The sequence below is a fragment of the Phyllobates terribilis genome, unplaced genomic scaffold (genome assembly GCF_046119375.1).
Source record: "Phyllobates terribilis strain yellow unplaced genomic scaffold, ASM4611937v1 Scaffold_4__5_contigs__length_816908805, whole genome shotgun sequence".
NCBI lineage: Eukaryota > Metazoa > Chordata > Amphibia > Anura > Dendrobatidae > Phyllobates > Phyllobates terribilis.
In genome coordinates, this window is record NW_027362764.1 from 453,579,555 (window position 1) to 453,604,767 (window position 25,213).

A 25,213-nucleotide genomic window follows, 5' to 3' on the forward strand; every position below is an offset into this window, starting at 1 on the left:
TTACTGTGTAATGCTGAACAAAATAGCTTGTTTACTCTAGCCTCTTATCTTATGCTAATGAAGGGTGGTGTTTTTCTAAGGTCCTAGCAGGAGACAGTATTCTGGATAGTAACTTTACTTTCAGTTCAGCTGAAGAGACAAAGAGAACAGACGCAGACATACGAGCTCTGAAGACTCATACAGGTATGAATTGTTATGAAATAGTTTAGCTGTCTGTCAACTGATTCAGCCCACCTACTTTTGAAAGTGGCAGAACAGTTATTATTTCTTTTAGTTTTCATTTCATTTCTATTTTTCAGCAGGGAACTATATAGAATTAAGGAATTTGTGAGGAATATGGAGAGAAGACGTTTGATAAAGCCTCAGGATATTCTGGCTACTTTGCAATCCATACCGGAGGATGAATCGGAATCCGAATTGCAGGAACATGTATTTGATTCTGACAGTGATGAAGATTTCATTCCTCAGAACATATCAAGTGAATCTGAAGACTCAGAAGGAACAAATCCAGAAGGTAAGTAGTTATGTGTATTTATTTGTTCTTCCACACACTGAGTTAGGGCCTGTGCACACTAGCAGAATTCTGTCTGAATAGCCATCTGGATATTTTTGCCGCAATACAGGCCGTACCTGCCCGCTCATGCCTGAAGCTCCGCTCCGAACCCCGGGCTGGAGCCGCTGTCAGGGACAGAGCAGCGCTTGCTTACGCGTGAGCACGGCTCCGTCCCAGACAGCGGCTCCAGCCCGGGGTTCGGAGCGGAGCTTCAGGTATGAAACTCTGCTCTGTACCTGAGCGGGCAGGTACGGGCCGGATTGTGGTGAGAATATCCGGTCGGATATTCCGCCGCTAATCCAGCCAGTGTGCACGGACCCTTACAAAACAAAAATTCTAAATATTCATCAACTTTTTTACAGATATTCCAAGCACATCAACTGGGGATCGGGCTCATGCAGTTATGTTGCCTCGTGACCATCCTCCTGGTCGTGGACAGAAAAAATCAGCAAAACGTCCCAGAAATGAAAGAACAACAGATAACGATGGCGGCGAAGGTAATGCAACAACAAACACCAGAGAAGGCGAATCTGAAGGAATACTAGTTTCAGCGGATGGTATTCAATGGAAACCTGTTGAAATTGGAGAACACTTGCCTGGTAGGCGTGACAGCCAAAATATTCTTCGAGAAGCACCTGGCCCTACAGGATACGCCAGAAGAAATATCATTATCGATAGTCCTTTGAGCGCATGGCGTTTATTTTTTGATTCATATATATTGACACATATAAAGAACTGTACGCTTGCAGAAGCATGCAGGAACAATAATTTACAGTTTACTCTATCTGATGAGGAGCTAGATGCATTCATTGCGATATTCTATGCTCGTGGAATATCTGGCACGAACCGTCACTCGATTAGCAGTATTTGGTGTAATGACTGGGGAATACCGTTTTGCAAAGCGACAATGTCTAGGGACCGCTTTGTTGAAATTATGAGGTTTCTCAGATTTGATGAGAAATCTACTCGATCGGAGAAACTGGAAACGGACAAGTTTGCTCTATTTTCTACTGTGTGGGACAGGTTTATTGAAAATTGTATTGCGTGTTACAAACCTGGCCCATACATAACGGTGGATGAGCAACTTTTCCCAAGCAAAACTAGGTGTCCATTCACGCAGTACATGCCTTCCAAACCAGATAAATATGGCCACAAATATTGGCTAGCTGTTGATAAGAGGAGCAAATATCTGGCAAATGGCTTCCCTTATCTAGGCAAAGATGACACACGCCGTGCTGAGGACCGTTTAGCTGACCATGTGGTAATGAAGTTATTGGACCCGTTTTTGAAAAAAGGTCGCAATGTTACAACCGATAATTATTTTACTTCAGTAAAATTAGCTAAACAGCTAAAAACCAAAGGAACAACCATCGTGGGAACACTGAACAAGATAAGGCGAGAAGTGCCTAAAGAAATAAAATCCATGAAAGAGGAATTGTACAACACTAAAGTGTTTAGAAATGAAGACAATTTTACACTTACAGTATATCAAGGAAAGCCCAACAAAAATGTTGTCATTTTGAGTTCCGTCCATCCAGATGTTGTTGTTGCGTCTGATTCCGCTAAAAAAACTCCAGAAACGGTAAAGTTTTGCAATGAAACAAAATATGGAGTAGATGTAGTGGATCAGTTGGCACGAAAATATACCACACGAACATGCACAAGGAGATGGCCTGTTCATGCATTTGAAAATGCCTTAGACTTTGCGGGTATAAATGCATGGATAATATTCAAGGAGATTACCCACCAAAAAATGTCACGCAAGGCATTTTTGCAAACGCTTGTGAGAGAGTTGAGTGGTCCTTATGTCACAGATAGGGAAAAGGGTTCCACGTCCCAAGTTTCTACATGCTCAGAAGTGATGGTTCAAACAAAATTTTGCCAGATCAAAGAAAAGTGCAAGAAAAATAGATGTCGGAAATTGTAAGACTTGTGGTAAGTCTTTGTGTGGGCAATGTACTGCCATAAATCAAAGGCAATGCCTAAAATGCGAAACACCAAATGTTTAGAAGGTGAATTCTGCGCCATATTTTCATTTTTATGCTCCTCCACCTACATTTTCTCTGCTTTTTGTTCTTCAGTTGTTGTTTATATGTGTGCACTTGAATAAAAAAAAATGTTTGAAAAACGTCTATTATAATTATTGTTATTTTCTGTAGAAAAATAAGAAAAGCAGAAAAAAAACAATCAAAAGCATTACTGTTGGATCTCACAATAATAATACATTACAAAAAATATAATTATTAATAAATAACCACAAATGAAACTAAAAATAAACGAAAACAAGCAAGGAGTCAAAATGACTTCTTTCAGTAGTTCTAGGCGGGGTCACGAGTCCAGTAGTCCTAGTGTTAATCATGACTGATTGATCGCCAGCCCTGTCCTCATCAACACCCACACCTGTGTTAATGGATCAATCACTTTATCGATGTTAGCTGCTCCTTTTAAGGCAGGACTGCAGTGATGTTGAAATGTGTTTTGGGGGTTAAAGTTCATATTCTGGGCAAATATTGACTTTGCAAGTACAATAATTGCTGTTAAGCTGATCACTCTTTGACATTCAGGAGTATATGCAAATTGCCATTACAAAAAATGAAGCAGTAAACTTTGGAAAAATTACTATTTGTCTCATTCTCAATACTTTTGGCCATGACTGTACTACTGTCATCAGCGAAAACAGGTGACACTAATGAGAGTATTTATCAGCTGTCGTCTGTGCGTAGAGGTAGATTTACTGCTATCCACAGGTGCTGGAGACAAAGAAGATGGACGTGGATTACTTTGTGGGATCATTTTATTAATAAATGGGTGAACAAGGGCTAGTGTGGGGGAGTCTTTAATAAAATCTTTTTTTTTCTATGAATGTGTTTATTTATTTTTACTACTGTGTTAGTAATGGGGGTGTCTGACTGATACCTCTCTATTACTAACTATAAAAACAATTACTCTGATTTTCACCGTGCCAGGGCAATCGGGAAGAGCTGATGCTAAGCACCAGAATTGGTGTATCAAATATGATGTGCCACTTCTGGGGTGGCTGCAGGCTGATATTTGTAGGTTGGGAATGGCCCAATAACCATGATCATTTCCAGCCTATTAATATCAGCTTTCAGCTGTCTGCTTTCCCTTAGTTGGTTATTAAAAATATGGGGGACTCCATGCCATTGTTTTCATTTATTTATTGATTTATTACTAATAAATAAATAAATGAATGAAAAATACTAATACATAAATAAATAAATGAAAAAATGGTACCCCCTATTGTTAATAACCAGTAGTGATGACCGAGCATGCTCGTTACTAGGGATTTATGAGCATGCTTGGGCTAGCACTTATTATCTTCAGCGTGCTCGGGGGTTAAGTTCTCGCCGCTCCATGAACATTATTTGCGACTGTTTGACTGCTTTAATACATGTGAGGAATGCCTGTTTATCCAGCAATCCTCACTTGTATTAAAGCTGTCAAACAGTCGCAAATCATGTTCACGGAGCGACGAAAATTAACCCCCAGCACGCTGAAGTTAATATGTGCTCGCCCGAGCATGCTCGTAAATCTCAAGCAATGAGCATGCTCGATCATCACTAATAACCAGCCAAGAGAAAGCAAACAGCTGTGAGCTGGTCTTATTATTCTGGGAAGATGCCAATATCCATGGACCTTCCCAACCTATTAATATAAGCCCCCAGCTGTCTGCTTTGCCTTTGCTGTTTATTAAAAGTGAGGGGGCCCTGAAAAAATGAAGTGGAGTCCTTCCTATTTTTAATAACCACCTGGGGCTGATACTAATAGGCTGGGAAGGGCCATGGATATTAGTCCCTTCCCAGGCTAATAACACCAGCCCTCAGCTGCCCCATAAATAGCGCATCCATTAGATGTGCCAATTCTTGCTCTTAGCCTCAGGTTTTCCTGATTGCCCTCGTGCTGTTGCAATTGGGACTGTGGGGTTGATGTTAGCTGTGTAATGTCCTCTGACATCAAGGCCACGATTTAGTAATGGAGAGGTGTCTATCAGACACCCCCATTACTAACCCAGTAAATCGAAAGAAAACACACGGAAAGAAAAAATCTTTTGAAAAAAACACACAGAAATTAATGTTTATTTGAAAAAAAGTCCCCAACAATTCCCCTCTTTCCACCATGCATTAAAAAATAATAATAAAAATAAAAATTAATAATCCGCAGGGTTCGCCATAATCCATAGTATGGAGGTCCCACAATGATCTCCGTATTTTTCTTCCAGTCTATGGAGCAGCGTTCAGAGAACATAGCTCCATAGACTGAAGCAGTAGCCACTGCCGGGTCTCACGTTGCACTTCACAAGACCCGGCTGCTGTGAACTGAGATGATGTCAGTAAGGTTATCTCAGTTCACAGCGGCTGGTTCTCGTGAGGGCAGTGCAAGTGCTGGACTAATGAGTGACCGCGAGTCCAGCGCTAGGCACTCATCAGTCTGGCACTGGAGCTGCAGCGAGACCAAGTGGCTGTGAAGTCCGGTAACCTTACCAGAGTTCACAGCCACCAGGTCTCCCAGCAGCTGTGATACCCGGAAAACTTTAGGGAGCCTTTAAGGGAGACTTTAAGGTTACTCAAGTTTCCAGCTCCTGGAACACCTGGAGGCTATGAACTAAGGTTTAGAGTTTACAGCCTCCAGGTGTTCCAACATCGGGAAACTCCAGTACCCTTAAAGTCTGCCTTAAAGGCTAACTTAAGGTTTCCAGGCCTCACAGCTGCAGGGAGACCCACAGCTCGAGTGCCGGACTGATGAGTGCCAGAGAGCCAAATGCCGGATTCGTGGTCTCTCATTAGTCCGGCACTCGCGCTGTCCTAGTGAGAACAGGTATCTGTGAACTGAAGTGGCGTCAGTCATGCTACCTCAGTTCACAAAGGCTCTGCCCTTGTAAGAGCCCGCCGCTGTGAACTGAGACAACCTTACCTCAGTTCACAGCAGCCAAGTCTTGCGGAGCGCAGTGCGAGACCCAGCAAAGGCTGCTGCTCCTGTCTATGGAGCTGCCTTCTCTGAACGGAGCTCCGTAGACTGGATGAACAAGACTTGGATCATTGTGGGACCTCCATATTATGGATTAAGGTGGACCCTGTGGATTATTGTTTTTTATTTATTAGTTTTTTTTAATAAATGGGGAAAAAAGGGAATTATTGGGGAGTTTTTATTTTCAAATAAAGATTTTTTTTCTGTGTGTTTTTTCAAAAAAATATTTTTTTGGTGTGTTTTCTTCACTTTTTACTTACTGGGTTAGTAAAGAGGGTGTCTGATAGACACTTGTCCATTACTAACTTGTGGGCTGACATCAACTCCACGATCCCATTACCTTGATTGCCACCGCACCAGGGCAATCGGGAAGAGCCGAGGCTAAGCGCCAGAATTGGCGCATCTAATGGATGCTTCATTTCAAGGGCGACTGAGGGCTGGTTTTATTAGGCTAAAAAGGGGCCAATATCCATGGCCAATTCCAGCCTATTAATATCAGCCCCAGCTTTCTGCTTTTCCTTGGCTGGTTATTAAAAATAGGGAGACCACAAGTAATTTTCTTCATTCATTTATTTATTTATTAGTAAATGCGTGGGGCCCCCATATTTATAATAATCAGCTAAGGGAAAGCACACAGCTGCTTATATTAATAGGCTGGGAATGCCCATAGTTAATGGGCCATTCTCAACCTACAAATATCTGCCTGCAGTCACCTCAAAAGTGACGCATCATATTTGATGCGCCAAATCTGGCTCTTAGCCTCGGCTCTTCCCAATTTCCCTGATGCTGTGACAATCAGGTAATTGTTTTTGGGGTTAATATCAGGAGCTGGCTGAAACCAAATTCAGGGGTTAGTACTGGAGCAGTGTCAGTCAGACACCCTCATTACTATCCTAGTGTTAAAAATAAATAAACACACCAAAAAAATACTTTATTTGAAAAAATTCTCCCCACACTCCCTCATTTATCCATTTTTTAATTAAAAATAAATCCAGAAAGTTCCGATGATAATCCAATAGCAAAATGTCCCATGGCGCCCATCAAATCTTATAGGGTCTTGTTGTGAGAAATTTGTCAGAACGAGACTTCTTAGGTCACTCCCGTTAAGTGGCAGACATGGAAATTCTCACGCTACTACATACCACTGACCGCGAGAAACTCTATTGCGCCTCATTCTGAAAACGCTCTGAGAGTGAGGTTCAATAGTGTTACTAGCAGTTAGCGGCAGGCACGGGCATGAAGTCTCATTCTGAGAACTTTTTCACCAGACTCCAAAGTATTTGATAGGCATTGCGGGACATTTCACTATTGGATTATTGTCGGAACTTCCTCCATTTAATTTTAAAGCACATCTGTCAGCAGGATTGTGCTCAGTAAACTACATATATTGTCAGGTGGGTGACATTAAAATGAAACCTTGGTTGATGAAATCTATTCTGTGGTTCTTGTGTAATCTTTACTTTCAGTTTGGAGATAATGATATGCCCGTGCTTTGGGGTGGCCTGTGGGGGGGCTCTATCTGGTGCTCTGATTACATATTCGTCTCTATGCCCTTATGTCAGCTCACTGTGCCTTCACTGACCTACCTCCTATTTTACCTAGCCCCCCACTACAAGATGCATTAAGCAAAATAGGAGGCAGTTCAGCGAAGGCACAGTGAGCTGTCATAAGAGCATACAGATGAATATGTAAGCAGAGCACCAGATAGAGCCCCCCCCACAGGCCGCCCCGGAGCACGGACATATCATTATCTCCAAACTGAAAATAAAGCTTACACAAGGACCACAGGGTGGATTTTATCAACTAAGGTATCATTTTAATCAGTATAATTTCGCCCACCTGATAGTCTATGTAGTTTACTGAGCAAAATCCTGCAGACAGGTGCGCTTAAATTAATAAATGGGTAAACAAAGGAGTGCGGGGGAATAAGTATTGAAATAAAGTATTTTTTTCTTGTGTGTCTGTTTTTTTAACTACTCACTTACTGGGTTAGTAATGGGGTGTCTGATAGACACCGCTCCTTTACTAACCAATGGGCTTGATGTCAGAGGACATTACATTGCTGATATCAAGCCCAAGTAATACTCCACTTGCCAACACACAAGGGCAAGCAGAAAGAGCCGGAAAAAGCGCCAGAATTGGTGCATCTAATGGATTTACCTTTTTTTGGGCAGCTGCGAGCTGCTATTTTTAGGCTGGGGAGGGATAAATATCCATGGACCTTCCCAGCCTGAGAATACCAGCCCCCAGCTGTCTGCTTTACCATGGCTGTTTATCAAAAATGGGGGGACCCAATGTTGTTTTTTTAAATTGTTTAGTTAAAAACTAGAAGTCTGTGTTCAGGGCTTGGTACCGGAAACTAGGTGTCTGGTACAAAGCCCAAATTTTACAGTTCAGGTTCGTTCATCCATTTTATTAATATCATCTCCCAAGGCTTATTAAGGCTCTTTTGGACACATTTCAGTGTCTGAGTATTGAGATTAGAATATGTTCTGTTGCTGCTTGTTTTGACCTAGGCTCCATCCAAAGACTTCCGTTGCTATCATCTCCTGACACAATTACCTACTGTTCCGCAAAAACTATTGGTTAACTCATTGTTTGCAGTAAGCAATATGAACTGATATTAACAGACTAATCACTATTAGAGATGAGCGTTGTTCTACTCGAACTGTTCGCCAATCTCAAATTCGAGCTGTTTTGGGCGGTGTTCGAGCCGTTCGGCGAAACGAACAATTTGAGAAAAATTCGGCTGTTCGAGGTTATGTTCGATAACTGTTCGTGCACCAAAATCATAACTGGATTTTTTCTCAGTAATGATGAAAATTAATGTTAATACGCAGTTTGAGTGTACAGCGGGGTGGGGGGAGGGGCAGGGGATGGATCTCTGCAGGAACAATGAAGATCTCCATTTTTTTTTCTCTTTCCCGCATTTGCAGTGGGGAGGTGCAATCTGTCAGCCTATCAGCAGCGCACACACGGAGCGAAGTGCTTTTTTTCACACAAGCAAGGGCATGTGTCATTGGCAGTGTATGTCACATGTCCTTGCCCTATAAGACCAAGCCATTTTCCCCGTCGCCACCATTTTCTCACTGCTGCAGCTGCGTGTTAGACGGCACCGCTGTTGCTGTGTGCGCTATATCTTGTTAATTTCAAGCCAATTTTCGCACAAATATACAGATAGCTTGGGAGTAGGGAATAGTTGTGAATGCAGTCCTTTTAAGGACTAGGTTACAGCATTTCCTACGACTTTTATCAGGGAGGTCTGTGCTCTTAAATAGATAGGTTGTGGGAGTAAAGACTAATTGTAATTGGAGTCCTTTTCAGGACTAGGTTACATGAGTTCCTATCAGTTTTTGCCAGGCAGGTCTGTGCCAGTGCTGTGCAAGTTTTTTTCACAGCATTTGGCTGAATCTAGCAAAGCTAATCCTTTTTGGCCTATTGCAGAGTGTGTTAGTCAGTGGAGTAGCCTATCTGTGTTGCAAGATATAACACCTGTGTATAGAATACCAATTTTTTTACTGCACCTAGTGAAGTAAAATCTTTTGGGCATAGCATCATTCTATTAGTCCATCTATACTGACCTCCATCAGGTTGCAAACGGAATATAATTTTTTTCTGCATCTAGCTCTGAAAAAATATTTGGGCTTCTAGCAGTGTGTGGGACTTGGTCTATTAGTCCATCTATACTGACCTCCATCAGGCTGCAAATTAAAAATAATTTTTTTCTTCATTTAGCTCTGAAAAAATATTTGGGCTTCTAGCAGTGTGTGGGACTTGTTCTATTAGTCCTTCTATACTGACCTCCAGCAGGTTGCAAATTGAATATAATTTTTTTCTGCATCTAGCTCTGAAAAAATAGTTGGGCTTCTAGCGGTGTGTGGGACTTGGTCTATTAGTCCATCTATACTGACCTCCATCAGGTTGCAAATTAAAAATAATTTTTTTCTGCATCTAGCTCTGAAAAAATATTTGGGCTTCTAGCAGTGTGTGGAACTTGGTCTATTAGTCCATCTATACTGACCTCCATCAGGTTGCAAATTAAAAATAATTTTTTTCTGCATCCAGCTCTGAAAAAATATTTGGGCTTCTAGCAGTGTGTGGGACTTGGTCTATTAGTCCATCTATACTGACCTCCATCAGGTTGCAAATTAAAAATAATTTTTTTCTGCATCTAGCTCTGAAAAAATATTTGGGCTTCTAGCGGTGTGTGGGACTTGGTCTATTAGTCCATCTATACTGACCTCCATCAGGTTGCAAATTAAAAATAATTTTTTTCTTCACTTAGCTCTGAAAAAATATTTGGGCTTCTAGCAGTGTGTGGGACTTGTTCTATTAGTCCTTCTATACTGACCTCCAGCAGGTTGCAAATTGAATATAATTTTTTTCTGCATCTAGCTCTGAAAAAATAGTTGGGCTTCTAGCGGTGTGTGGGACTTGGTCTATTAGTCCATCTATACTGACCTCCATCAGGTTGCAAATTAAAAATAATTTTTTTCTGCATCTAGCTCTGAAAAAATATTTGGGCTTCTAGCAGTGTGTGGGACTTGGTCTATTAGTCCATCTATACTGACCTCCATCAGGTTGCAAATTAAAAATAATTTTTTTCTTCATTTAGCTCTGAAAAAATATTTGGGCTTCTAGCAGTGTGTGGGACTTGTTCTATTAGTCCTTCTATACTGACCTCCAGCAGGTTGCAAATTGAATATAATTTTTTTCTGCATCTAGCTCTGAAAAAATAGTTGGGCTTCTAGCGGTGTGTGGGACTTGGTCTATTAGTCCATCTATACTGACCTCCATCAGGTTGCAAATTAAAAATAATTTTTTTCTGCATCTAGCTCTGAAAAAATATTTGGGCTTCTAGCAGTGTGTGGGACTAGGTCTATTAGTCCATCTATACTGACCTCCATCAGGTTGCAAATTAAAAATAATTTTTATCTGCATCTACAGTACCTCTGAAAAAATATTTGGGCTTCTAGCAGTGTGTGGGACTATTTGTATTAGTCCATCTATACTGACCTCCATCAGGTTGCAAATTCAAAAAATTTTTTTTCTGCATCTAACCCAGCCAATAGTTTTGGCCTAATACCACAGTTTGGCCACTCAGCTCTGCTCGGTTACCATCCATTGTTTTTTTGTGCATACAACTCCAGAGTTGTGAATTAGTTAACCACCAAAATGAGTGGAAAAAGGCCTGCTGCTGGTGGAAAGGGGAATAGGCGTGTTGGGAAGGGGAAAAAAGGTTGTGTCCGTGGGGTAGGTGTTAAAGCAACAGTAACATCTGCAGAAGAAAGACCATCTTCCAGCCAAACTAAAATGTCTACTTCTTTTAGCGGACAATGTGATAAGATCCCTTTCTTACGGCCACGCCAATCGCTACAAATTCCAGATGAGGCACAAAAACAGCAGTTGCTTCAACGGATATCAAGTGCTCCTTTAAGTGGGCTCTCCTCCACATCAACTTCAACATCACAAATACTCCAGTCCTCAAAGGTGTCACCCAAATCGCACTTGCTTCCTCACAGCTCCCAAATCTCCAGCTGCCCGTCTGAGTATGAGGTAGAACAGATGGTTGAGTCTGCAGAGCTGTTTACTCATACTATAGCCTGGGAATCAGAGGTCGACTCCAGCGCTTCTGTGTATCCAGACGAGGAAATGATCTGCACTGATGCCCAGAATCTTTATGAGTCGGATCCAGGACCAGACGCAGAAGGTTCTGACCATAATGTAGACCCTCATTCCCAAACTGTAACTCCTGTTGGTGGAGACAATGAGGAAGACGATGATAAGACTCAAATACCTGATTGGAGCGACAACTTTAGTTTTTTGTCAGGGCAGGAACAGGTTGGCTCTGAGGACGACGGGTGTGATAACGCACAGGGTGATGATGATGAACTGTGTCAACCCACAGTCAGCCAAGAGATGAGGTCAGCAGAGGAGGTGGAGGAAGATGCTAGTGACGACGAGGTCAGGTTGCGCCTTCCTGGACAGAGACGTAGTACTGGAAGCACGTCAACAACTGCATCCTCAAACACAACTCTGCCTCTCACCACAAGTCGTGGTGGCTCTTCAGGTCGCATGGGTGCTAAGCCTTGCATAGCCTGGGCATTTTTTCAGATCGATAAAGATGACCCAACTCGTGTTATCTGTAACATTTGTCAGCAAAAGCTAAGTAGAGGCCAAAAAATACATAGTTTGAGTACTTCATGCATGAACCGGCACATGGACATGAAGCATAAGTTGCAGTGGGAAGCTCAGTGTGCTACAATGCGGCCTAGCCGGCCGGGCCAATCACCGTCTGCCATATCTTGTGCATCCGCGGCCTCTTCATCCTCTGTGACTGGGGGGACAGCAGTCACACCTGTTTTGGGGCGCAGACCTGCCACCTCTTTACCAGCAACAGCCAGCGTGATTGGCAGGACATCATTTTCTTTGGAGGTGGTAACACCAGCTGGTGTTGAGCGCTGTCCGACATCGATAGCACCACCTTTGGATCAAGGCAACCTAACATGTCCGCCTGCATCTTCCTCACAGACCGGCAGTTTGCCGGGGACACCCTTATCAACCCCGTCTAAGCACAATAGCCAGCCCTCGGTCCCTCAGATGTGGACAAGTAAAAGACCATTTCCTCCTAGCCATGAGAAAGCTAAGAGGTTGAATTTCACCATCTGCAAGCTCTTGGCTACAGAAATGCTGCCTTTCCGCCTGGTGGACACAGAGGATTTTCGAGACCTTATGTCCGTCGCAGTGCCCCAGTACCAGATGCCCAGTCGGCACTACTTCTCAAAGAAAGGTGTGCCTGCGCTCCACCAGCATGTCGCACACAACATCACCGCTTCTTTGAGAAACTCTGTGTGTGACAGGGTGCATTTCACCACAGACACTTGGACGAGTAGGCATGGACAGGGGCGTTACATGTCGCTGACTGGGCACTGGGTAACTATGGTGACAGCAGGACAAGGGGCTGCTGTCCAAGTCTTGCCATCCCCACGAGTTGTGCGTCAATCCTCTTTATGTCAAAGTTCCTCCACTGCTTCTGCCTCCTCAACCTCCTCTCGGTCTTCCACCTGCACCCAAAGCCTGTCTGGTCATGCCACAAGCTTTCTAACTGCGCAGAAGGGATCCTGCACACCTCCTTACTATGCTGGCAGTAGGGCTCAACGTCATCAGGCGGTTTTTACATTGAAATGTCTGGGAAATGTGAGTCACACAGCTGAGGAGTTGTGGTTAGCTCTGGAGAACCAATTTCATGAATGGTTGTCTCCACTGGACCTGAAACCAGGGAAGGCCGTGTGCGACAATGCTGCAAACCTGGGTGCGGCCCTTCGCCGGGGCAATGTCACACACGTGCCTTGTATGGCTCACGTGTTGAACCTGGTTGTCCAGCAATTTTTAGCCCACTATCCCAGACTAGATGGCCTTCTGCAGAGGGCACGGTCGCTGTGTGCTCACTTCCGCCGTTCGCATCCCGCAGCTCAGCGACTTACATCTCTACAGAAGTCGTTGGGCCTGCCACTTCACCGGCTAAAATGCGATGTGCCTACCCGGTGGAATTCAACTCTGCACATGTTGCAGCGACTGTGGCAGCACCGACAAGCCCTGGTGCAATACGTTCTGACGTATAGCCTGGGCCAACGAGATTCAGAGGTGGGCAAATCACGCTGGAGGAGTGGTCTCAGATCAGGGACCTATGCACCCTTCTGCACAGTTTTGAAATGGCGACGAAGATGTTTAGTGCTGACGATGCCATTATCAGCATGACTTTTCCGGTGATTTACATGCTGGAGCACATGTTAAACAGAATTCGGAGTCAGGTGGTGGCACAAGAGGAGGTGGAGGAAGTAGAGGAGGAGGAGTTGTATGCGAAAGGGCTAACATCTGCAAGGTCCAGACGGTCGGCAGCACCAAGGCGGCAGGCATGTGAGGGTGGGGGAGATGGTTTTACCAGGGCGCATGGTAGCAGCCAAACTAGTGAGGAAGGTGCAGGAGCCCAGGAAGAAGTGGAGGACGAACTGATGGAAGACTCATCAGATGAGGGAGACCTTGATCACATTTCTGTTGTGCGAGGTTGGGGGGAGAGGACAGAGGAAGGAAGCATGATTGTTACCTTGCCACCAACACAACAGGGACTTGGTGCTCCTGGATGCGCAACACACATGAGTGCCTTCTTGCTGCACTACCTGCAACATGACCCTCGAATTGTGAGAATTAGAAATAATCCTGACTACTAGGTTGCCACACTGTTAGATCCCCGGTACAAAAGTAAATTTGCAGAAATTATTCCTGCCATAGAAAGGGATGCACGCATGCAGGAGTATCAGCAGAGACTGTTGCAGAATCTTACATGTGCTTTTCCACAAAATACCAGTGGTGCACGTAGTGAATCTCACAGTTCCAACTTGCCAACCGTGGGACCGTCAAGTGTTCAGCACTCAAACCGTAACAGAACCACAGTATCTGCTGGTAACATCAATTTTGCGGAATCATTTCACCACTTTTTTAGCCCATCCTTTGCAAGGCCACAGGAGACAAGAAGTCTGACACATAGTCAACGCCTAGAGACGATGGTACAGGAGTATCTCCAAGTAAACATTGAAGCCACGACTGTGTCACTGGACCCTTGCTCTCTTTGGGCTTCCAATCTGGATAAATGGTCGGAGCTAGCCACTTACGCCTTGGAGATTTTGTCATGCCCCGCAGCCAGCGTTCTGTCTGAACGTGTGTTCAGCGCTGCTTGTGGTGTGCTGACAGATAAGCGCACGCGGCTCTCCACTGATAATGTAGACAGACTCACGTTCATAAAGATGAACAAATCATGGATCCAAAACGACTTTTCTACCCCTGTGTCATCCTGGGGAGAGTAAAAGCTTGATGATTGGTTAAAATCACCCTACCAACCGTTTTAAGCTTTCAAATTACTAATCATGTTTATCTGTATCTTGACTGGAAAATAATTTGGGCTTTGTAGCAGTGTGCAGCACTGATCCTATTAGGCCATCTATACTAAAGCTTCACCAGATTTAAAATTAAAAATAATTTTTAGCTGCATCTAGCCCGGAAAATAATTTTGGGGCTCCGAGATGCGCAAGGCACATAAGTGCCTTCTTGCTGCACTACCTGCAGCATGACCCTCATATTGTCAGAATTCGAAGTAATCATGACTACTGGGTTGCCACACTCTTAGATCCCCCAAACTTTTCGATCAACCTTTTCATTTTAATAAAGACCAAAAAAATGGTCATTTTTGAAATTATAAGCATTAGCAGGTTGTTAGAAACTGAAATCAAACAGTTTTCAACTCAAAACTTTATTCTAGGTGATGTTACATTTTCACATAGGACCCCTTGTTCGAAAGGAGCTTCTGAACTCTCTCGTCCATTGAATTTGTCAGGTTTTGGATGGTTTCTGCTTCAATTGTTTTGCATGAGGACAGAATACCCTCCCAGAGCTGTTGCTTAGATGTGAACTGCCTCCCGCCATCATAGACACTCCTTTTAATGATGCTCCAAAGGTTGTGAATGGGGTAGAGGTCAGGGGAGCATGGGGGTCACACCATAAGTTTGTCCCCTTTTATGCCCATATCAGCCAGAGATGCAGATGTTTTATGTGCAGCATGAGATGGTGCATTATCATGCAGAAAAATGATCTTGCTGTGAAATACACGGTTCTTCTTCTTGAACCATGGCAGGAAGTGCTGTTTGAGAAAATCCACATACATTATGGAGTTCATCTTTAGCGCCTTCAGGGATCCTAAAGGGGCCGACAATCTCTCTCCCCATGATTCCAGCCCAAAACATTACTCCACCTCCTCCTTGTTGGCGCTGTAGCCGTGTTTGCGTGGGGTGTCCATCAACCAGCCATCCTCCACTCCATCCATCTGGACCATCGAGCGCTGCACGGCACTCATCCGTGAACAAAACAGTTTTGAAATCAGTCTTCATGTAATGTTTGGCCCACTGGAGCCGTTTCTGCTTGTGTGAAGTGGATAGAGGAGGTCGACAGGATGGCGCATGCACAGCTGCAAACCTCTGAAGGACCCTGCATCTTGTTGTTCGGGGGACGTTGGAGGCACAAGCAGCTTCAAAAACTTGTCTGCTGCTATGACAAGGCTTTTTTGCCGCTGCTCTTTCAACCTGACGTAATTGCCTGTAGGAAAGAGTCCTCAATTTGCCCTTATCAGCACGCACACGTGTGTACTGTGAATCAGCTACATACTTCTTGATTGCCAAGACGCTTCATCCTGATCATCGCACAATGTTGATTGTAGTCATGCCTTGACCTAAACACTCCACAATTTGTTGCTTCTCAGCAGCCGACACATCCTTTTTCTTTCCCATTTTGGCAGAAAATGTAGGCTGCTTAATAATGTGAGAGAGCCTTCTTAAGTAGTCTTGCCTTTCATTGGACACACCTGCCAAACTAATTAGCACAGGTGTCTGCAATTGCTTACAGTGATATAAAGAGCCCTGACACACATCACCATCAATGAGTTTAACTGACAAACAAACAAATTCTTCCCTTATCACTCCTAAACACTTTTTGTATAATAATTTGGAACGCAGTGTACATGTGCTTTTCCACAAAACACCAGTGGTTCACGTAGTGAATCTTACAGTTCTAACTTGCCAACCGTGGTCTGTATGGAGTTGTTCAATAAAGGGCCCAAAATTAAGATAACATAGATGGGAGAGGTCTCTATGAATAGGAATTCCTAAGTATTTGATACCCTGTGAGGGCCAGGCAAAGGGAAAGTTGGACTGGATGGAATCCTATATGGATTTGGGGAGGGAGACGTCGAGGGCCTCAGACTTCGCTGCATTGATTTTAAAATTTTACCATGTAACAAAGTGATCTATTTCAGCCATAACAGCATGGATGGATATAGGTGATTGAGTGATATATACTAGGACATCATCAGCAAATAGAGAGCACTTGTACTCGGTGCCTCCCACCTCAATCCACCTAATATTGGGGTTATGGCGAATTGATGAGAGCAGGTGCTCCGTCACTAGGATGTATAAGAGAGGGGACAGAGGACATCACTGCCTTGTCCCATTGGTGATTGTGAAAGGTGATGAAAATGTTCTGACGCACCCCCTGGGCCTTGGGACACCCGGAGCCGGACCCTTTTTGGTGGATGCTGGTGGTTGTAGTCTTCGTGGCGGCGACCCAGTTCCGTGGCTCAGGGCGGTCAAACCAGTGGCGGAACTATTTATGTGGTTTTCATGTTTAAATGTCCGACTACGCCACCCGTGGATTGCGGTCAGAGTGAACCGCTGCTACAGGGCAGACCACTGAGGCTGGTGTTGTGGGTGCAGCAGAGCGTAGCATAACTCCCCACGGGAGGATTATAGCCTCAGGGCAGTGTATGCGGAGGATGGGGGTGATGGTGCAGGGCAGCAGCAGTAACGACACGGAGTCAGTGATGCAGTTCAGGGCCTTTACTCACAGTTCTTATTATCCAGACCACGTCTGCAGGTAACGGCTGCCCACGTCGTACTGTGCTCACCAGGTGAGGGGCTCAGACAACTCCCAGATAACTTTGGAGCACTTCACAGGACCCCCTTTGTGTGTCCTTTGTCTGGCCTTTCTTACCAACACTTCTGTCCGGCTGCCTCGGGCCTCCTCTTGGTAAACTTGGCGCCAGTTTCCCTGACCCTATGTGGTGCCTTCCTAGCGGGTGTAGCGAGGGGCTGCGCCACATAAAATGTCAGAGCCTCCGGTTTCTAGCTGAGGGTCGTTTCCTGCCTCCACTAGTTCGGGGACCGGTCTCCTCCTTTGGCCTGACCCCTCCACGCAGGTGGATTCGGGCGTGCGGTGGCGACTCGCCCGTCCGCACCCCTGGGATCCCTTCATTCCTCGTTCCTGGAGCCTTCTCCGCTCCTCTTCCTTCCTTCTCCCTCTTCCAGGCCTGGGCCTCTGTTACTAGGCCCGCCTCCGGAGCAGAGCTCATGCAGAGCCCCTGCTCCCTGCCACTTCTGCTCAGACTTCTCTGCACTGAACTAAGATGGTGCCCACCTTTTATACTCCCTTCTCAATGCACCCAGGAACTGCTTCCTCCCTGCTCCTGCACTACAGGGTTCCCCTTCCTCAGTGTTCCCTCCCCCCACTCCAGCCAGGGACAGGGACTGTCGTGCCCATCTCAGGGGCATATTGGTCGCCCTGCCCCACGGCAATGTGGTGTAATGCATGCAGGTGTCGGGTCCTGATCCACACTCCATCCTTACCTGAGAGTGAGATATCACACCTCTGGGTGAGGTGCAATACGTCTGTAGCAACCGAGCCCTCAGGGTGCTACAGTTCCATTTATCTTCAGCCTAGGTGACGTATTGCGATACAGGGCCGTGATTTTGGCTATAAAAGGGTCCCCTAGACCCCTATCCCAAGCTTTTTAAGAGAATCATATATGGCGTGCCAGGAGACTCTATGGAATGCTTTCTCAGCATCCAACGAGAGTATCTAATTACAAATTTTTAACTGCATCTAGCCCAGGAAATACTTTGTGCCTAGTAGCAGTGTCTGCTAGTGAGCGGATTATCCCGGCTGTTAAGCAAGCTGCACCACCTGTAGTTTAGACACTTAGTTTTTTCAAAGGAAATGCTTCGGGACCATGGGATACTTAGTGAAGAGCATCAGGAGGCACCCCAAGGCATAGGGCCTGGGACTGGCAGTAGGATGCCTTGCGGTGGACAGCCGAGCTCGATCCTTATAAAAGCTTTTTAACTGCAGCAGCTTTAGTGGACGCTACTGGAGCTGGAATTACCGCGGCTGCTGGCATGAGACTTGCCCTCCAATAGATCCTTGTAAATGGATTTAAAGTGTATTCATTCAAATTAGAGAGACAATTTAAATTAAAAAGCTTAGAGCTGCCTCCACCTCAGGGGGGCTCGCTCGACCCACCAGCGGACAGGCACCAGTATTGGGAGAGGGGGGCTGGCCGTCAGGGTTCACCGCGGCTCTGGCACAAACCCGGCGACACGGAGGTGGCACGGGCAGGAGCGGACTGGCCGTGTCGGCTTCTCATTTTTTGGATTTTAGAAGGGCATGACATGCCTATATCTGTGTCTCCCCCTCCTTTTACTCCTCCACCTCTTTTATTTTCGCATGACTATATGTACTTGTCACTTTTCCATGTGTTAGTTATGTCTTCTGAGCAGTTTGTCAGCTTTTGGACACCTTTGAAGGTGTTTTCTATGTGTTTCTATGTGTTTTTGTTTGCCTGCCATTGGTTTTAACGGTGTTCGAAGGTGTTCGACGAACAGTTCGGCGAACACACGGGTGTTCGACGAACCGAACCGAACTCGAACACTACGGGGGTGGCTCAACACTAATCACTATGCTGCATTCATCTTTTGAAACTCTCGTGATTTCTACAGACTGTCAGACCTGCTTGCATCACTCTTCCTGGTTCCATGGGATTACGCAGCAGTGGATGGACCTGTCATGGCTTGTATCTGCCGCATGCATCATATAGGGACCCGGATTTGCTATTTTTTGTGATGGGATGCTTTTGGCTGGGGCCACTATTTAATGTGCGCCAGCTGGTTTGACACCTTGCCCCCTGACAAAAGCTACACATCGAAACACGTGTTGGGACCTGGCGCCATTACAGCAGGAGGAGATGGACATAGGTACATGATCCATTTACTCTTTTGATTATTTATTTGTCACTTGGCTATATTTTACTATATTTTATGGTATTGGCTCTATGTGTATATGGCCTTCTTTGGCATTTCATCTAGTGTATTACAAGTTTGCTATATCCAATACTCTTATAGCTAGATTTGTTCTATCTCCTCCCTCTGTTTATGTGTCGCCTTAGTGACAACTCACTGTGCCTTTTTATAATGTGTTATCCTCTAATAAAATTGATATTTGTTCATTACATCTTGGTTATAATTTTTTTGTGAATAGGTTATCAAACTGTCAGACCTGTAGATTAACCATCCGCTTGGTACCTACTGGTAAACCCATCATTTGCTGAAAGCCTCAAGAACTGTTGTTAGAGTCTATGCACATTGCGCTATAATTTGCTTTTCAACCTGTCACTGACAACTTGTGTCTCCCCTCATGCTTCGAACATGCCTCGATCACACCCATCCTCAAAAAGCAATCCCTCTGACTAGCTATCACCCCATATCACTTCTCCCTTACGCCTCAAAACTACTGGAACAACACATCCATTCTAAACTGTCCTCCCACCTCTCCTCCTGCTCACTCTTTGACCGCTTATAATCTTGCTTTTGACCGCACCACTTCACTGAAACTGCCCTGACTAAACTCACCAACGACTTATTAACTGCCAAATCCAAGTGACACTACTCTGTCCTCCTCCTCCTGGACCTGTCATCTGCCTTTAAAACAGTGGACCACTCCCTCTTACTGCAGACGCTCTCATCTCTAGGCATCAAAGACTTTGCCCTATCTTGGATCTCCTCATATTTAACAAACAGGACATTCAGTGTCTCCCACAGACACACCACCTCCTCTCACCCCCTATCTGTAGGTGTTTCCCAAGGTTCAGTCCTAGGACCCCTGCTCTTCTCCATCTACTGTTATGATCTGCAACATGAACTAAGGAAAGATAGGGGAAAGCTGTCCCTACAGTAAGACTAAGCTGAATGCCTACGATGAAGCGGGCTGCCTGTTCATTGTGAACAGACCCACCTTAGTCCTCGGCTAGTCTGAACGAAGACTATAGAATTAAGGGATGGGTCCCTAAAGGAACTAAGGACTGGGACAAAAATTGGACACCTCCTAAACAGAAGTTGTTGCAGAGCACAAAAGAGAAACTGACAAAAAGTACTAGAGGTCCCAGAGGACCAAGCGAACTGACAGAGATAGGCACCGAAGCACCTGGCTAGAAAGACAGTCAAACAACACTGAAGTCCAGCAAAGCCAGAAGGGCGGAGCTGGAATATTTAGGCAGATGGTCAAGTGACCGCAAAACACAAGCTAGCTAAAACTAACAGGAGGGTTTTAACATCTACACCTTCGGTCTTGGACAGCTCATAGAGTCTCATGGCTTTCAGTATTACCTCTATGCTGATGACACACAAATCTACCTCTCTGTACCCGGTATCTCCTCCTTACTAACCAGAATCCCACAATGTCTGTCTGCTATTTCATCCTTCTTCTCTGACAGATTTCTAAAACGTAACATGGATAAAACTGAATTCATTATCTTTCCACCATCTCACACAACTCCCCCCCCAAATGACCTATCCATCAAAGTCAATGGCTGCCCACTCTCCCCAGTCCCGCAAGCTCGCTGCCTCGGGGTAACCCTGGACTCTAATCTCTCCTTCAAACCACATATCCAAGCCCTTTCCACTTCCTGCCGCCTCCAACTCAAAACTCAAAACTATCTCCCGGATCCGTACATTCCTCAACCACGAATCTGCAAAAACACTAGTGCACGCCCTCATCATCTCCTGCCTCGACTACTGTAACCTCCTGCTCTGTGGCCTCCTTTCTACCACTCCAATCTATCCTAAACTCTGCTGCCCCACTAATCCACCTGTCCCCCCATTATTCCTCTCCTCTCTGTCAATCCCTTCACTGGCTCTCTATTGCCCAGAGACTCCAGTTCAAAACCCTAACCATGGCATACAAAGCCATCCACCTGTCTCCTCCATATATCTGTGACCTAGTCTCCCGATACTTACCTACATGCCAACCTACAACCCTCACAAGATCTCCTTCTCTACTCCTCTCTTCCCACAATAGAATACAAGATTTCTCCCCTACTCTGGAACTCTCTACCCCAACACATCAGACTCTCGCCACCGTGGAAACCTTCTAAAGGAACCTGACGACCACCTCTTCCGACAAGCCTCCAACATGCAGTTACCCTTGCTCCACCATACCTCTGCACGACCAGCTCTACACTCACCTACTGTAGCCTCACCCATCCCCTATAGATTGTGAGCCCTCGCGGGCAGGGTCCTCGCTCCTCCTGCACCAGTCGCAGACTTGTATTGTTTAAAATGTATTGTAACTGTTTGTGCTATGTATATCCCTTTTACATGTAAAGCACCATGGAATAAATGGTGCTATAATAATAAATAATAATAATTCTGCTTGCTACATCTGTCTGCTGCTTCAGATCTGCCATTTTCCTCCAAATTGTCCCAATGGTTCTTTAGCTTTCAGTGTGTCCTATCACATGTGTTTGCCTGTCATTCTGAATAACCTCTTGCCCAGGTCCTTACTGTTCCATGTACCTTTCAGCTTGATTTACCCTGCCTTGGCTCTGTAAGCCCACCTAGACCTGGGCTTCGTGATTCAACCTCACCAGTTGAGATTAACACTTCTGGACTTAGGAGACTCTTTTCTTTGTTACAACCTAAGTTCAATACAAGGATTTAATATACTCTGGTAAGTCAATCCACATGTGGTATTTGAGATCTTTCTTTGACTATGTTATGTAGCAACTGAGGCTGATTGAGTTATGAAGCTGTGTGAATGAATGTAAGTGTTGAATAATTTTTGCTTTTGTCTATGTCAGGATTGGCTTAATTAATCTACAGTGAAATACAGTAGCTTTTGATGGTAAATGTATTTCATGGTCACAACACAAAGTAAATTATGGGACTGCAAATTAATAAAGGCCTGTCCTGACACAGCAAAACTCATTCAATAATTAAATCCTTACAATCAGCACCCCAACGAGTTATTAAATGGTGTCCTCTGATAAGAAACCATTTTCCTACTGACAGATTTCATGTTTTTGCTTGTACTTAGAAATGAAAGTCACTTCTAAAATTTTAATTTGCTGTCTTAGAGCTACATGGGGTGTTGAACAGTACATATTGAGACATGGGATTAGTGTACCTCTTCCTACTAATTGGGCATAGAAATGTGGAAACGGTTCATAGTGTTAAATATGTATTTTTCCAGAGGAAAATCAGATACATTTCATGAAAACCTTGTATGTTGATATCATGAAATGTGAACTTTAATGCTCCATAACAAAAAAAAATGCAATAATTTTTATCTGCTTTCTGCAGTAAATTAAGATCAGGCTTAAAATAACTTGAAGTAGGTTAAAGTGTTTATATAGGTCCAAACTATAAATGACTCATGCAAAGGATAGTTAAAAGTGTAATAGACGGCCTCGAGAAGGTGATGAAATATGAAGTATCTTTATTTTGCCACAGATAGGATGCAATGGTTTGACTTGTCAGTGTGTCACAGGTCTTTTTCAAGCATACAAAACAGTGTAATACAGTAGGTTTAAATAGTATACCCTATGAGAGTTCATGGCACCACCCCCCAGGACTACCCACCCCTCAAATACAAACACTAATCCATTAAAAAATTATATAGGCACGATACATATTAAATCACATATCAAGAGCGTACTAGAGCATACCTTGGATCCCAAATACTGTATATAAAAAAACTACCACATATTAAATACAGATTTCACTATTCCCAGTATTGAAGGGGTTAATAGGAAGATAAGAGAGGTCAAACTCCAATCATAAAAAAAGTATCCTCGTCACACTTGTAACAGTAGCCCATTCAGAAAAATGCGTGGAAGCCATCCAGTCACAGGGCATAGTAATGCAAAGGAAAATACATTATTATAAGATGAGCTGATATATGGTCCATAAGTATCTGGATTTAACCCCTTCACCATCTTGTAACTTTCCATTTTTGTGTTTTCAATTTTTGCTCCCCTTCTTCCCAGAGCCATAACATTTGTTATATTTTTTTATTTTTCCTCAGGCCGATATTCATAGGAGATTCTTCTGTAGACACCAAGCTGTCATGTCAACCCATCGGACTCCTGCGATCACGTGACAGGGGGGCTGATGGGCTTGCCTCATCACGCGCTTCCAGATTAGAAATTGACAGCTTCAATTAACATGTTAACAGCCGTTCGTGAATCGCGGATACACCCACGGCTGTTAGAGGCAAATGACAGCTGATCAGATCAGCTGCCATGTGCAGGGAAAGATGCGGGCTCAGCGCCAGAGCCCGCATCAAATGCTGGGAGTGGAATACCCTTATTCAGTATTTTGTATAGTGGCCTATTCAGAGTTCTGCAGTTTATTTCTTATTCAAGTGAGCGTTTAGTACAAGTCATTTAATTGTAATTACCTAATATCATGTTATGATGCTACTTTATACATAGGAAAAATTGCAACATCAAACTTTCAGATTGGTGGAGGAATGTACTGTCTTCTAACTTCTATAAATGTGTATGCAGCAGACTATAAGTAAGGCTATCTGAAGCCAGCATGGTTATCACAATGAGCAGATGGACCTTTTTACAGCCCCAAATAAATTAAAAAAAAAGAATACAGATTTGCATAAAGAGTCTATACGTTCTACTGATGGCACGTGCTAGAATGCATGGTTGTCCAACAGCTTAAAAAGACCATCATTAATTCCCATATGTAAGAGACTATTCCTTGTAAAAACATCATACTGAAGGATTTCTCAGAATTTCTAAACATGAAAGAGTTAAAGAGTTTCTCACTGAGATTCAGTGTTAATCATAAAGAGCTATCCCTGGAAATTGCCATGCAGCAGATTTTTTGCAGAATTGTCCTCATTAGTCCTATTTGCTGAAGCTAAAAGCTAACCAATTCAGAAGGAATATAAATTAATTAATTTGAAGTGTCAGGACAAATCTTAATAGTGAGCAGAAGACCATAACTGTAACAATATGTGCATAGCAGGAACTACAGGCTTGCAAGTTTAACCTTTTGTGGGCAAAATCCTTGAGGGTTTACTATGATATTCTATCTTGGAGTTGGCAATAAAAATGATCTCAGGCATCAACGTGGTATTATTTGGGATCGGTCCTGTCAAAATAATCAGGGTTAGCATTGGGCCTTCTCTTTAAAGGGAATCTGTCGCCAGGTTTTTGCTATGTAATCTGAGAGCAGCATAATGTAAGGGCAGAGATCCTTATTCCAGTGAAGTGTCACTTAACGGGCTGCTTATTGTAATCACTGTTTTATCACCATTATATTATCACTTCAAGATTAGTAAACATTCTGTCAGGTAGTCAAGCATATTCATGATATCTGTATAACCCCATCCCCACCACTGATTAGCAGCTTTCTGTGTACACTGTAAATGGACAGAAAGCTGCTAATCAGTGGTGTGGGCAGGGTTATACAAATCTCAACATTTAGATAACTGCTAGATCTGCAGCAGATAAGAGTGATTTTATCAAAATGACAGTAAGCAGCCCAGTAAGTGATATATTGCAGGAATCAGGGTCTCTGCCTTCACATTAACCCATTTGAGACCTTTTCAGTAATAGTACATAGCTGCACCACAGGCCTATAGGGCCAGCTACATACTATTACACGTGCTGCGATCGCGTCTGCACACAAGTGGTGCGAGGCGATCACCGCCAGGTGCCAGCTGATTATCACAGCTGACACCCGGTACTATGTGCAGGGAGAAGTCCCACACCGCTCACTGCACATTAACCCCCGCAATGCTGCGATCGAAGTCGGTCACAGCATTGTGGTGGCAAAGGGGGGGGTGATCGCTATGCTCACCTCTTCTGCTGGCATCCAGCGATGTCTGCGACGGCTTCCGGATGTTGTCATGATGACCCAATGTCATCACCACTTCCAGGAGGCAGGATGTTACTTTGGTCATGCACAGTGCATAACCAAAGTAATGTCTCCTCTGTGTGCAGCA

At 44.2% G+C, this 25,213-nt stretch overlaps 1 protein-coding gene across 1 annotated transcript in view; it reads left to right on the forward strand.

The window, feature by feature from the left end:
* The first annotated feature begins 303 nt into the window (after positions 1-303).
* Positions 304-25,213, forward strand: part of LOC141264667 (uncharacterized) — a 112,686-nt gene continuing 87,776 nt past the window's right edge. The window contains exons 1-2 of the mRNA XM_073676936.1: positions 304-514; positions 916-1,590. Of these exons, the coding sequence (XP_073533037.1) occupies positions 337-514; positions 916-1,590 (853 nt within the window). The 5' untranslated portion in view covers positions 304-336. The remainder of the gene's footprint in view (positions 515-915; positions 1,591-25,213) is intronic.